Below are 14,558 nucleotides of genomic sequence, written 5' to 3' on the forward strand. Positions count from 1 at the left end.
TCAAATGCCAATGGCAAAATTAAAAGATAAATATTAATTCTTCTTGCAAGACCAAAGAAATTAAAGTCCAAAATAAATAATTCTTGCTATTGTGAATGAAAAGACCAAAGATATGCTCATGCTCCTTTCTCTTCTCCTGTATTCTAGCCACGCTGTCAGTAGCAGAGTGTGGTCAAGAGATCAGTTACATGAAGAGAATGCCAACAAATAAATACATCAGTGCATTGAGCAAAACAGGAACCAGTTTACTATGGAAAGGAGATAGGCTATACTAAACACTGTGGCCAGACATGTGGCTCAGTGGCTGAGTGTTGACCTATGAACCAAGAGGTCATATTCAATTCCTGGTTAGGGCATATGCCCAGGTGCAAGTTCAATCCCCAGTATGGAGTGTGCAGGTGGCAGCCGATCAATTATTCTCTCTCATTATTGGTGTTTCTATCTCTCTCTCTCTCTCCCTTCCTCTCTGAAATCAATAAAAATATTTTTTAAAATTCTATATAATAAAAGCCCAATATGCTAAGTGTCTGGTCGTCCATTCAACCAATCAAAGCATAATATGCTAATGACATGCTAAGGCAGCTCAACTGCTCATTATGACGTGCACTGACCACCAAGGGGCAAATGCTCCAACTGGTAGGTTAGCTTGCTGCTGGGATCCAGCTGATCAGAAATGAGCGAGACGGGCCAGATACACCCTGGAGCCTCCCGTGGTCCCTCCCCAGCTGGCCAACCTCCTGTGTCCCTCCCCAGCCCTGATCATGCACCAGTGGGGTCCCTCGGCCTGCCCTGCTCCCTCTTGCAATACGGGTCCCCTCAGGGGGGCACATTGACTGTCAGGTAATTCCATCCTATATAATAAAAGTCTAATATGCAAATTGACCAAATGGCGGAATGACTGGTTGCTGTGACGCACACTGACCATCAGGGGGCAGACGCTCAACACAGGAGATAGCCCCTGGTGGTCAGTGCACTCCCACAGGGGGAGGCCCGCTCAGCCAGAAGCCCTGAGCTGGGCTCACGACTGGTGAGCGCAGCGGTGGTGGCGGGAGCCTCTCCCACCTCCGAGGCAGCACTAACGATGTCTGACTGCTGGTTTAGACCTGCTCCCTGCTAGGGCCCCTGGACAGCAAGAGGGCGCAGGCCGGGCTGAGGGACCGCACCCCCCAAGTACAAGAATTTCGTGCACTGGGCCTCTAGTAAATAAATAAACACTGTGGTTTTGGCTCGGAATTGAAGGTGTATGTGTGAGTTTAGGATCTTTAGATATAGATATTGTTAGTTAGGATTCTCCAAAGAAACAGAACCAAGAGGACATGAGGAAGAGAGAGAGAGAGAAAGAGAGAGAGAGGGAAATTTTAAGGCATTGGCTCATGTGATTCTAGGGGCTGACAAATCTGAAATTTGTAAGGTAGGCCAGCAGGCTAAAGACTAACGGAAGAGTTGATGTTACAGCTCAAGTCTGCTGACAGCATCCCCTCTTCCTCTGGGGATCGCAGTCTTTCTCTGAGGGCTTTAAACTGATTGGATGAGGCCCACCCACATTATGGAAGGTAATCTGCTTTACTCAGTCTACTGATTCAAATGTTTATGTCATATTAAAAAAAAAAAAATACCTTCACAGCCACAGTTAGATTTAACCAAATCTCTGGATACTAGAAAAATCAGGCTCAATCCCTTATCTCCCACAGGCTGCCAAGTAAGTGTAAGGGAGGCCAGAGCTGGGGAAAGACAGGAGCTTTTATGGGTAGGAGTAGGCTGGATTAGGATTTGGGTGTTTTTGTTTTTGTTTTTGTTTTGGCTTGTGCTTTCTTCCAATCTTTATTTCCTTTATAAATTTATTTTTTGTTATTGTCTAAAAGTAAAAAAAAAAAGCCAGAGCACATTCCTGAGAATTTTTTGAGGAGTTAGGAGATAGGAGACTGGAGACCTGATTTGAAGAGGTGGGAAGGAAAATAGAACTGTTTTCCACTCATCTTGTCCTGAGTCCAGATGGTTCCATAAACAACAGAAAGACATCAGAAACATTCCTGGAGAGGAAGAGAAATGAAGCCAATGTGTTTGGGCCTCACAGTTACTTTATGAAATGTCAGAAGTAAAACTTTTTGTTTTGAAGAACTGTGACCCTCTCTGTCCTGAAGTCCACAGAGATCGGGCACAACCGAAAGGCAGGCTGGCTGAGCTGTGCAGTAGCTCCTGGTGGGATTTGAAGTGAGCTCCCCTGGGTGGTTTGTGCTGTGTTTTGAAGATGACTTGGCCAGCCTGTCAGAACACAGTGGTGGAAGGCAGGTGGGCAGGAGAGAGGTGGTTTGGGCTTGGAATTGAAGGTGTATGTATGAGTTTAAGGTTTCCCAGAGCAGGTAACATCTGGATTGGAATGATAAACAATAACAGCATTCATAAATGCTAAGATATAAAACTTATTGGGAGCTGAGTGTGTTATAGACACTGTTCATTACCTTTTAAAATTCTTAATGATTCAGGTACTATTAATATTACAGATGATAACACCGAGATAAAGAGGGTCTGAGAAACTTGTTCAGGGTCACAAAGCTACTAAGTGACTGCAGAGCTGGTCTGCAGACTCAGGCTAGCCTACTCTAATGCTATTCTGTTTGATTGACAAGTAGAAATTGTTGAGTGGGGTAGGACCTCCAAGTGCAAGGGCATAGAGACCTGGCAGCATGGTGTGCCTGAGAACTTGCATGCTGAGTATAAGTACTGGTAAAATGCCCAGTTTGGACGGGAGAGAGGGAAGAGAAGACTAACATGAGTTAGTGGCCGGGTAAGCTGGAGCAGATCGTGAACGGTGCTATTTTGTGCACCCTACAAAGGGAGTTGGATTTTAGCCTGTTAGAGATGGAGAGAGTTGCATTTTAGAAAGATCATTTTGGTCACAGTGTGGAGATTGGTTGGAGAGCACCAAAGGGGAGGGAGGGAGGCACGTTAGCAGGCTGTTACAATAGCCCAGGCAAACAAGGTAGTGGGACAGGGAAGGAGAGGGTGGGTTTAGGAGACATTGAGGAGTGGACTGAATAGATTTGGTGAAATGGTGAGTGAGTAGAAAGGCTTAAAATGACAGAAAATAAGTTTCAGGCTCGTGCTGCTGTTCATGGGGGGAGACAGAATGGGTGACCGTGAAGATGGTGACCTGTGTTTGGACCTGTTGTGTTTGAGATGCCTTTGTAACACCCAGGGCACTAGTGGGGTCCTGTGTCTTGGCCTCTGCAAAGTGTTTTATGTGTAGGCTTAGCTATGAATAGATGGGAAGAATAGGTTACATAATCAGTGCTGTTCTTTAAAAGTCACCCAATTTAGCCCTGGACAGTGTTTCTCAGTAATTAGAGCGTCAGCCCACACACAGAAGGGTTGCAGGTTCAATTCCTGGGTTGCAGATTAGCTCCTCACCCCGAGTTGGGGTGAGTATGGGAGGCAGCCAGTTGATGTGTCTCTCTCACATCCATGTTTCTGTCTCTCCCTCCTCCCCTCCCTTCTACTCTCTCTGAAAAGCAATGGAAAAAATATCCTCAGGTGCAGATTAAAAAAAAAAAAATCACCTAATTAAAAAAGCTGTTATTACCATGTAGGTTATTGTTTTTACTTTTTTTATGTCTACTGCATATTTATATACTGATTTTTTTAATTAGTGGCTGTATAGACTATGTCAGTGTTTTGTTCCTGGCTGAACTCTTAATTCCACCTCAAAATATTCTTCTTCTCAGTCTACTGGTATTCATAATATAGAGCAAGTTATTTATTTATTTGTTTAAATCCTCACCCAATGACATGTTCTTATTGTTTTCAGGGAGAGAGAGAGGAAGAGGGAGAGGGAGGGGGAGGGGGAGAGGGAGAGGGAGAGGGAGGGGGAGGGGAAGAGGGGGGGAGGGGGAGAGGGAGAGGGAGAGGGAGGGGGAGGGGGAGAGGGGAGGGAGGGGGAGAGGGAGAGAAACATATGTGAGAGAGAAAAATCAATTGGTTGCCTTCCATACATACCCGACTGGGGATTGAACCCACAACCTGGGTATGTGCCCTGACCAGAATAATACTGTGCTATAGTCTACAATACTTCAGCATATCAGTCAATATAAATATTTTTACTAAAAATTGTGTACACATTACAAAAATAAAATAACTTACAAGGCTGTAACTTAAATAAAACATGAAATGGTTTCTGGTGGTGGTAGATGTCTGATTTTTAATTCTGCTTATTCCCTTTTCTCCCTGCAGCAATTCTTTGAGGTAGAAGAAGAGATTCCTTCTATGCATGACTTAACTACTGACAAAGTAAATATTTTGTTACTAAAACTGAAGGACCAGGAAGAAGTGATTAAGGAATTAAAAGCAGAATTAGAACATTATAAAGTAAGTTTCAAAGCAAAGAATAATTAATTTAAGTATCTGTAAATAAAATTATAACTATCTAAAAGCTCGGCTTAAGAATCAAGGAAATACAGGTAATGTATCTCTCCACAACATAAGCGAGTCCAACCCTTTTCTGATCAATGGCACATTCTAGAAAACCCATAATAGTTATAAATAAGAGCAATAAAATTGTTCTCGATTTTTAAAATAATGGCAATAAAATAACTTGTCTTCCACTGCAAAAAAAATGTTTCCACTCTAGAGGAGCCTTTAAATAGACTTTTGTTTTAATTCTGAAGATCCCCATCCTTTTTTACAGACCAGATAGTTTGAAAGACACAAAACTATCTCCCCAAGTCAGAGGCTTCCCTGAAGCCAGCTTGGAACAGGATGACCTTAAGGAGAAATATCAAGAAGAAACTTCTCAGAGGGTTTTCCCCCAGTTCTTTCTGTTGAAGTGGGAGCCAAGAGCCGCTTTACTGCTCAAAAGACTGATGGGAACAAACTGGAAAGAGAGAGAGCAAAAAAGAGAGCCTATACTCCTGTCAAGGAGAAGAATTTTAAGGGCTGTGGAAAGTGTGGACCCTGAAGATGAATTCATTTTCATATCAAGTCAGCTCTGAGCCACTGGCTCAACCACAGTCCAAGCTATAGAGGGGTTTTATTCTTACGTCTAAGAGCAAGAAGCTGATCAGATGAGTAGGCACGGCTTGCAGAGAGGCTGAAGGAATAACAATCTATTGAATATCAACTGGCAGATGCTAGGTGCCTCATCAGTGGGACATCTTTTTGCTTTTCCAATTGAATTTGTTGGGATGAGCTTGGTTCACAAAATCATACAAGGCTTCAAGTGTACAACTCAACCAAACATCATCCGCACACTGCATTGTGTGCCCATCGCCCCAAGCAAACTCTCTTTCTATCCCAATTCCCATCCCCCTTTGCCCACCTCCACCTGCCCCAGCCCCCTTTCCCTCTGGCTATCACCACACTATTGTCTGTGTCTATGTGTTATATTTTGCTTAATCCCTTCTTCTTTCATCCAGTCCCCCAAACCCTTTCCCCTCTGGCAGCTGTCATTCTGTTCCATGTGTCCATCTGTTTCTATTTTGTTTGTCATTTTATTTTGTTCATTAGATTCCACATGTAAGTGAGATAATCTGGTATTTGTCTTTCTCTGACTGGCTTATTTCACTTAGCATAATAATCTCCAGGTGCATTCATGCTGTCACAAAAGGTAAGATTTTCTTTTTTACGGCTAAGTAGTATTTTATTGAGTAAATGTACCACAGCTTTCCTATCCACTCATCTATTGATGGGCACTTGGGCTGTTACCATATCTTGGCTATCCTATATAATAAAAAGCTAATATGCAAATTGTTCCCTTGACCGATAGAGGTGGGCTGGCTGGACCCCACCCATGCACAAATTCGTGCACTAGGCCTCTAGTTATCCTACCTAATAAAAGAGTAATATGCAAATTGACCACACCTTCGCTACACCCAAGCCATGCCCACCAGCCAATCAGGGCAAGTATGCAAATTAACCCAACCAAGATGGCAGTTAATTTGCATACATACCTGGGTCCAGGGAACCTCCTTGGCACCCAGGTCACTCCCAGCTGGCCATCAGGCAGAGGCTTTAGGCTTGGGAAGGGGCTGAGCCTGTGATGGGAGGGGCTGAGGGGGTTAGGGGTGGGGGGAACCACTTCCTAAGCCTAAACCTGGGACAGAGGCTTTAGGCTTGGGAAGGGGCCAAGCCAGCGATCGGAGGTGCGGGTGGGAAACCCCTTCCCAAGCCTAAACCTGGGGCAGAGGCTTTAAGCTTGGGCAGGGGCCAAGCCGCAATCAGAGGTGGTAGGGGGAACCTCTTCCCAAGCATAAAGCCTGGGGCAGAGGCTTTAGGCTTGGGAAGGGGCCGAGCCTGCGATCGGAGGTTCCGGGCGGGGGGTGGGGGGGATGACCCCTTCCCAAGCCTAAACCTGGGGCAGAGGCTTTAGGCTTGGGAAGGGGCTGAGCCTGCAATCGGAGGTTCTGAGCAGGGGGTGGTGGGGGTGGGGACAACCACTTCCCAAGCCTAAACCTGGAGCGGAGGCTTTAGGCTTAGGAAGGGGCCAAGCCTATGATCAGAGGTGCTGGAGGAGGGCGGGGACCCCTTCCCAAGCCTAAAGCCTGGGGTGGAGGCTTCAGGCTTAGGAAGGGGCCAAGCCTATTATCGGAGGTGCAGGAGGTGGGGAGGGACTCCTTCCCAAGCATAAACCTGGGGTGGAGGCTTTAGGCTTTGGTAGGGGCTGAGCCTGTGATCAGAGGTTCTGGGGGAGGGGGGACCCCTTCCCAAGCCTAAAGCCTGGGGAGGAGGCTTTTGGCTTGGGAAGGGGCTGAGCTTGGGATCAGAGGGAAGGGGAAAAAATCAATGGAAACATATCCTCGGGTGAGGATAAAAAGAACAACAACGAAATGTCATATTCTATGAAAGACACATCTTGAAAATGCTTAAAGAAAGTTGTCATTTTTTCATGGTGAAGGGACTGAGGTCTGTGGTGATGAAAATACCTGGGCGGCTGTGGTGACTGGCAGTGGCTACAGCAGAGGTGTGATGGGGCAGGCGCCTTCCAGAAGTGGGATCACTGGATTAAAAGGCAATTCCATTTTAAAATTTTTGAGCAAACGCCATACTGTTTTCCATGGTGACTGCACCAGTCTGCATTTCCACTAATAATGTACGAGGGTTCCCTTTTCTTCACATCCTTGCCAGCACTTGTTTGTTGATTTATTGATAGCCATTCTGACAGGCATGAGGAGATGTCTTACTGTATTGTGGTTTTAATTTGCATCTCTCTGATGATTAGTGATGTTGAGCATTTTTTTCATATGTCTCTTGGCCATCTGTATGTCCTCTTTAGAGAAGTGTCTATTCAGGTCCTTTGCCCATTTTTAAATTGGGTTGTTTGTCCTCTTGGTGTTGAGTAGCATAAGTTTTTTATACATTTTGGAAGTTAACCGCCTTATCAGATGTGCCATTAGTAAATATGGTCTCCCATTCAGTGGGATCCCTTTTCATTTTGTTGATTGTTTCTTCTGCTATACAAAAGCTTTTTAGTTTGATGTAGTCCTATTGTTTATTTTTTTCTTTTGTTTCCCTTGCCTAAGGAAATATATCTGCAAAAATATTGCTACTAGAAATTTATGAGATTTTACTGCCTCTGGCTTCTTCTAGGATTTTTATGGTTTTGTGACTTATATTTCACTCTTTAGTCCAATTTGAGTTTATTCTTGTGTATAGTATAAGTTGGTGGTCTAGTTTCATTTTTTTTTTTTGCATGTATTTGTCCAATTTTTCCAATGCCATTTATTGAAGAGACTGAGACTCCACCAAAAATTACTAAACCTGATAAATGAATTTGGCAAAGTAGTAAGATATAAAGTTAATATTCAGAAATTGACAGGAGTGAGCTGGGAGAGGTCAATGGGGAAAAAAGAGACATATGTAATACTTTCAACAATAAATAATTTAAAAAAAAAAGAAATCAGTGGCATTTTTATACATCAATAATAAACTATTACAGAGAGAAGTTAAAAAAAAAACAATCTCATTTACTATTGCAACAACAACAACAAAAACGGTACCTAGGAATAAATTTAGCCAAGGAGGTAAAAGATCTGTACTTGGAAAATTATAAGATACTGAAGAAAGAAATTGAGGAGGATATAAATAAGTTGAAGCATATACCATATTCATGGATAGGAAAAATTAACACCATTAAAATTTCCATACTATCCAACCCAATCTACAAATTTAACACAATTGCTATTAAAATACCAATGGCATAGCTCACAGATCTAGAACAAATATTTCAAAAACTTATACAGAACAACGAAAAACCCCGAATGGCCTCAGTAGTCTTGAGAAAGAAAAACAAAGTTGGAGGTATCACACTACCTGATAATAAAGCTATACTACAAAGCCATAGTACTCAAAACAGCATGGTACTGGCATAACAACAGATATATAGGTCAATGGAACAGAATATAGAGCAGAGAAATAAACCCATGCCTTTATGGTCAATTAATATTTGACAAAGGAGGCAAGAACATGGAATGGTGTAAACTGGTACCTCTTCTTATCTCACAGATCAGTTTACAAATGAGGAAGCAGAGACAGAGTGGTTAAGTACCTTCCCACTAGACATACAGCTAGTAAATGGCATATGAGCCTGAGGTCCAGCTGAATCCACAGCCTACAGAAGAAAGTGGAGCTCTGTGCTCTACAGTAAGGATTAAGGGTTGTTTTATATATACATATACATATATCTATATATATAAAAGCCTATACAAATTGTCCCCACGGAAGTTCAACTGGGAGACCGATCCCTCACTATGACGTGTGCTGACCACCAGGGTGCGGCACGGAATGAAGGAAGGCCCCAGCTGGCAGCTGGAAGGAAAGCCCAAGCCAGCAGCCGGAAAGCCCCAATCAGCCCTGATCTGCCAGGCCTAGGGACCCTACCCATGCACAAATTTCATGCACTGGGCCTCTAGTATAAACACATATACTAGTATATGATTATATTATTACTAGAGGCCTGGTTCACAAATTCGTGCATGAGTGGGGTCTGGCCAGCCCGCCCGATCTGGGCCGATCGGGCCAGGCTGGCCAGAGGGAGGAGATGCGGGAGGTTGGCTGGCCAACCCCACCCCCGATAGGGGTAGGGGGACCAATCGGGGGCAGGGCCGGCTGGTGGGAGGAGCCACGGGTAGTTGGCAGGTCGGCCCTGCCCCCTGATCGAACTCCCGGTCAAGGGGACAATTTGCATATTAGCCTTTTATTATATAGGATAATGTATATTTCTATTATAATGTATCTAATCTAATAATAGACAAATATGCAAATTGACCGCACCTTCGCTACACCTAAGCCACGCCCACCAGCCAAGCCACGCCCACCAAACAATCAGGACGAGTATGCAAATTACCCCAACAAAGATGGCGGCTAATTTGCATATCAAGACAGCGTCGAAAGGGGGGGAGGGGAGGAGAAGGGAGGAGCGAAGTCATGGCTGGGGGCGAACGGAAAAGCAGGCGGGCTGGAGGAGAAGGCGGGGCAGGTGACAAGGGAGGAGCGGAGGCGGGGCCGGGGGCGAATGGAAAAGCAGGCGGGCTGGAGGAGAAGGCGGGGCGGGAGACAAGGGCGGGGCGGAGGCGGGGCCGGGGGCGAACAGAAACGCGGGCGGGCTGGAGGAGAAGGCGGGGCGGGAGACAAGGGCGGGGTGGAGGCGGGGCCGGGGGCGAACGGAAACGTGGGCGGGCTGGAGGAGAAGGCGGGGCAGGTGACAAGGGAGGAGCGGAGGCGGGGCCGGGGGCGAACAGAAACGTGGGCGGGCTGGAGGAGAAGGTGAGGCGGGGGACAAGGGAGGAACGGAGGCGGGGTAGAGTGCAGCAGGAAATCCTATTGCAGGATTTTTCCTGCAACGGGAAAGCTAGTATTATTATAATTAATATGTCACATGTATATATACATGTAAATATTGAGACACTAATAAAAATATGAGAAGTTACAAATAAAATCACTAGGAAGAAACACTTATGAGCTGGTGGTCCCTTTAAGTATAATCTTAAATTCCACACTTAAAACTTTGAAGTTAGAAGAGACAAGGAATTGAACATGTATCCTTCTAAAGGACTTTGCTTACTAACTGGCTCAGGTTGGTGAAGGAATGTTTGCTTTATTTAATTTACTATAGTTATTTATGCTCTAAAAACAAAAAAAATTTGAGCATCTTCTAAGTAATTTGTTGTTGTTAATTAACACAGATCTAATAAAATTGAATATTAAGTCTTTTTACATGTTCTGATGGCCTTGGAGGTGAAGGAAGATCCAATTTTTGCACTTACTTTTCTGAACCTTTTCATGGGTCTATATTACCCCTATTTTTTAGGTAAAATTATTCAATATAAAAGGCTAAAAAAAATGTTTGGGTTTCGGCTGTTAGTTTTGCTTTGGCCAAAGAAATGCAGCATCAATTCACAAGGCCATTTTGATTCATTTATTTTCCATTTGTGAACTGGAAAGTGATACCTGCCTGGCTAAGAGAGAGTTATGAGAAGGGAACCTGTTGTACTGGATATGAATTGCTTTGAGTTCTTTGAAAAAAGATAAGTCTATGAATTCTAGTTATCATTATGAGGAAGCTCTGAGTTTATGTGCCCTTCTGGTTGACCTTCCATGAAATGCACTGAGCAGGCCTCTGGACTGTTGATAAGGTCCCAACTTGCTAATTGAACTCATTCCACTAAAACATGAGGTCTAACTGGGAGTGTTTTCATCTCTAAGTGTTGTCAGCTGGTTACCTGGTCTGTCTGAATGTCCTGGACAAGGATGGAGGTGGCTTTGTGAGGAGGACAAGAGGTGGGAGTTTCCACCCTGCTGCCCTGTAAGCAGGGTGTTCTTTGGCTCAGGTTGGCATCCCAGGGACCTGGCTAATCTTCTTCAATTTTTCTCCAAGGAGATCACATCCGTATTCATGTAAACACCCTAAGATTTGAGGAAGATGAGATAAATCTGATTAACTGGGTCCATACGTTTTCCCAGCTTCACCAGGACTAGTGTGCATTTCAAGAACACGGAATAAATGCCACAAAAACAGATCACATACTGTAGAAAATAACTCTCTGGAAAAATACTTTTCAAATAATCCTCTAAAAACTAGCTTTCCTAAAACTCTATGCCACTTAAATTCTGGATACATCTTTTTATTTAAAATTTCATCTTATACACCTACTCCCTCTAGTGGTATAAAAAAGTTTGAGTTGCCAAGGATATGAAAATAGATTTGGAAAACAGAATTTAGAGAAACAATTAGAAAGTTCCAAAGTAGCAATGGAAATAACTTGGAAAAAAAAATACTTGAAACTAAGAAATTGAATAAACAGTGGGAAAACACTCTGATTAATTCTTACTGATAGTCAAATCACATAGATAGCTTTACCGTTAATAAGTAGTCCTAATCTCTCTCCAGGGCTGTTTTTGAGAGACATCTGTCAAAAATGTAGTATTATGACCTTAGAACAGTGAAAAATGCAAGTTTAATAAACAGTTTAATTTATATTTATAACAAAATGAAAATTAGAAAAGGAAGCTCTTCAAGTTACAGCAGCCTTAACTCTCCAGGTCACACGTCCTTAATGTTGAATTTTCCTGAGAATAACTTCATTCAGGGACTGAGCTTCTTTTCAGGTTTAGTTCTGTAGGAAACCATTGTGACTTAACTGCATGCCCTTGGAGTTATCAGGTTGCCAAGCTGTACATTGATAAAGCCCCTTGAAAACTAAAGCAGGCTAGTTTGTCAGAGTATTTGTGCAGGTGCATGGATATGTGTGCATGCGCATATGTGTTTTTTAAAAAATATATCTTCATTAAAAAACTGTGATACATCAACACAATGGAATACTATGCTGCTGTAAAAAGGAAGGAACTCCTACCATTTGCAACAGCATGGAGGGACCTGTAGAGCATTATGCTAAGTGAAATAAGTCAGTCAGAGAAAGATAAATATCACATGATCTCATTCATTTGTGGATTATAATGAACAATATAAACTGATGAACAAAAACAAATCCAGAGACAGAGAAGCATCGATCAGATGCTCAAACCTCAGAGGGAAGGTAGGGGAGGGTTGAAGTAATGAGGAGAGATCAACCATAGCCTAACCAATGGACACAGACTATAGGGGTTGAGGGTGGATTGGGGGGGGAGGCAATGGGAGGATATGGACACATATGTAATACCTTAATCAATAAAGAAAAAAATTTTTTTATTGATTTTGGAGAGGAAGAGAGAGGTAGAGAGATAGAAACATCAATTTTGAGAGAGAATCATTGATTGGCTGCCTCCTGCATGGCCCCCACTGGGGATGGAACCCGCAACCCGGGCATATGGGCTGACTGGGACTCTAACCCTGACCTCCTAGTTCATAGGTCGATGCTCAACCACTGAGCCACCCCGGCCCTGCCACATATGTGTTTTAATTGCAATTGAGTTCCTTTGCAAAGACCTTTCCTTTTTTTTCTTACCCCACCACATATGAGCTGTGCAACCATCACTCATGCACACCCCCCCCCCCCCCCCCCCGCCGCCACTCCCGTAGGTGAACATAACTGCTTGTTGCTGACAGTTCTACAACAGAGCTGTCATTCAAGGGTGGCAGCTCTGCAGGGCTTCACTGCCCCAGCATGCCACTTCCCGGTTGTCACTCATTGGGAAAGCACCTGCTTTGCTCTGTGACTGTCACGCAGCCGGGGCGTGCATCAGAACGGACTCCACCCCCAGCATCAAATTGAGATGTCCGAGCAGTGTGCATGGAGCCTGCAGAATCGAGGCACCAACTCGGCAGAAGGGAGACTGCTGAGAAGGCACAGGCGTTGCTCTGAACAGTACTTCTCAGACTTCACTGTGCATACGGATCGCCTGCAGCAATTGTTAACATACAGCTTCCGATAGTCGGGCTGGGCTGGGGCCTGAGATTCTGCATTTCCAGTAAGCTCCCAGGTAATGCTTCGGCTCCTGGTCCATGGACTGCACTTTGAGTAGCAAGGCACTAGAGTATACCAGTTTTCAGAAACTATTCTTTCAAAAATAGTTTGGAATTAAAAAACCTGGGAACAGTGAATCTGCACATCTTGCGACTGTTTACAAGCAAAATAGTGCATAAGCCACCACCAGAAGTCCTACTTTTCACATGATAGGAACATTTTAAATTGGCAAGTTCCTTTATAAACTTAAAATGACAGGATGGTCATGAATCACACACAATTTCTCATCTATACAACATGGCTTTAAATTAGCAACATCTAGTTAACCACCTTTTAATGATCTTCCTAACCCTGGTTTATTAATGCAGTATATTTTAAATAAGTCTCATGATTTAAGTAAACCAAAACTAGTGGTGTGGGCAGATGGTAGAAGAAGCACCATCACAAAACCTGCCACTCAGTGTAACAGATGACCGGTGCAGCCCAGAGCTATCCCTTTGTTCATTTTGCTAATGAGTGTCCTCGTTGCTGTTTGAGTCTGAATAGTTAATTACTTGCAGTTCCTACAGCTAACAGATGGTGGGGACAGAGCTAAAGGTTAACCTGATAAGAGCAGGAGCTGTGGATGGCTATGTGGAGAAAATGAATCTGAGTTAAATGTGTTTTCCTTGTTTCCTACTTTTAAACAAGATTTTTTAGAAAATGAATTTAGGTATTAGCTGCTACCAGCCTTTGTACTGCAGCCTTTCTTCCAGCAAATTATACTAAAACTATAACTTTAAAGTCTTTTGTTGTAAGTTATCCTGAAACCTTCTTACAAGGTAATCACTTTTTGCATAGATAGAGATTTACACTGAGGTCTTACAAATTTTAGACTTCACCTGATTAATTCAAATAGTTCTTGTTTATTTTAAGGTAACGGCGCTCATGTAATCCACTGTGGATGTTCATATTTTGTCGCTGTTAGGAAACGTATACGTAAGCCTAGCCAGGCAAATATTGTTTGTTTGTTATTTAAAAACCCTTTTAGTCCATAAACAAATAAATAAATAAATACCTTTTTAGTCTGTAGATGCATTCTGTAATCATTTCAAATTTAACCCTGTGGGACAAGACATTAATAACTGGATTTCTCTGCTAATAAGAAAACATAACTACTCAAAACTCTGGGGGGTGAGGGCATATATGGGAGTGGGATGGGGGTGCAATGGTAAGATATGTACACATATAATACCTTAATAAAAAAAAAGTGATTTGTAAAAAAAAATTAAATAAATAATAAAGGGAAAAAAAAGAAAACATAGCTATTAGATATGTTAATTAAGAATTAACCGAGCTCAAATAATTTAAATGAAATGGTGAAACAAACTCATGAAGATTTGTAATTGTGCTTAGGGCAAAACTTAACATTATTTTAAATATTAACTCTGACCTAACTACTTTACTAAGTCACTTGATTTTTAAGAAATTATTGTTACACAAAACATTATACCCACTTATTTTTCTTTTAGGCCATTATGATCACAGAGGAAAATATTTTTTGAAACTATTTTAATAGTTTACTCCCAGATATCTCTAAAGCTAAGTAAAAATACAATTCCGAAAGGAAAGCAGCACATTGGAAGGAATGATTTTGGTTTTGAGGGGAAACTTTATCCTTGTGTATCT

The 14,558-nt window shown here is 42.9% G+C and overlaps 1 protein-coding gene across 1 annotated transcript in view; it reads left to right on the top strand.

The window, feature by feature from the left end:
* C2H10orf67 (chromosome 2 C10orf67 homolog) overlaps positions 1-14,558 on the top strand; it is a 112,976-nt gene that overhangs the window by 40,307 nt on the left and 58,111 nt on the right. The window contains exon 6 of the mRNA XM_054724761.1: positions 4,228-4,362. Coding sequence (XP_054580736.1) covers positions 4,228-4,362 — 135 coding nt within the window. The remainder of the gene's footprint in view (positions 1-4,227; positions 4,363-14,558) is intronic.

Source organism: Eptesicus fuscus, chromosome 2 (genome assembly GCF_027574615.1).
Source record: "Eptesicus fuscus isolate TK198812 chromosome 2, DD_ASM_mEF_20220401, whole genome shotgun sequence".
NCBI lineage: Eukaryota > Metazoa > Chordata > Mammalia > Chiroptera > Vespertilionidae > Eptesicus > Eptesicus fuscus.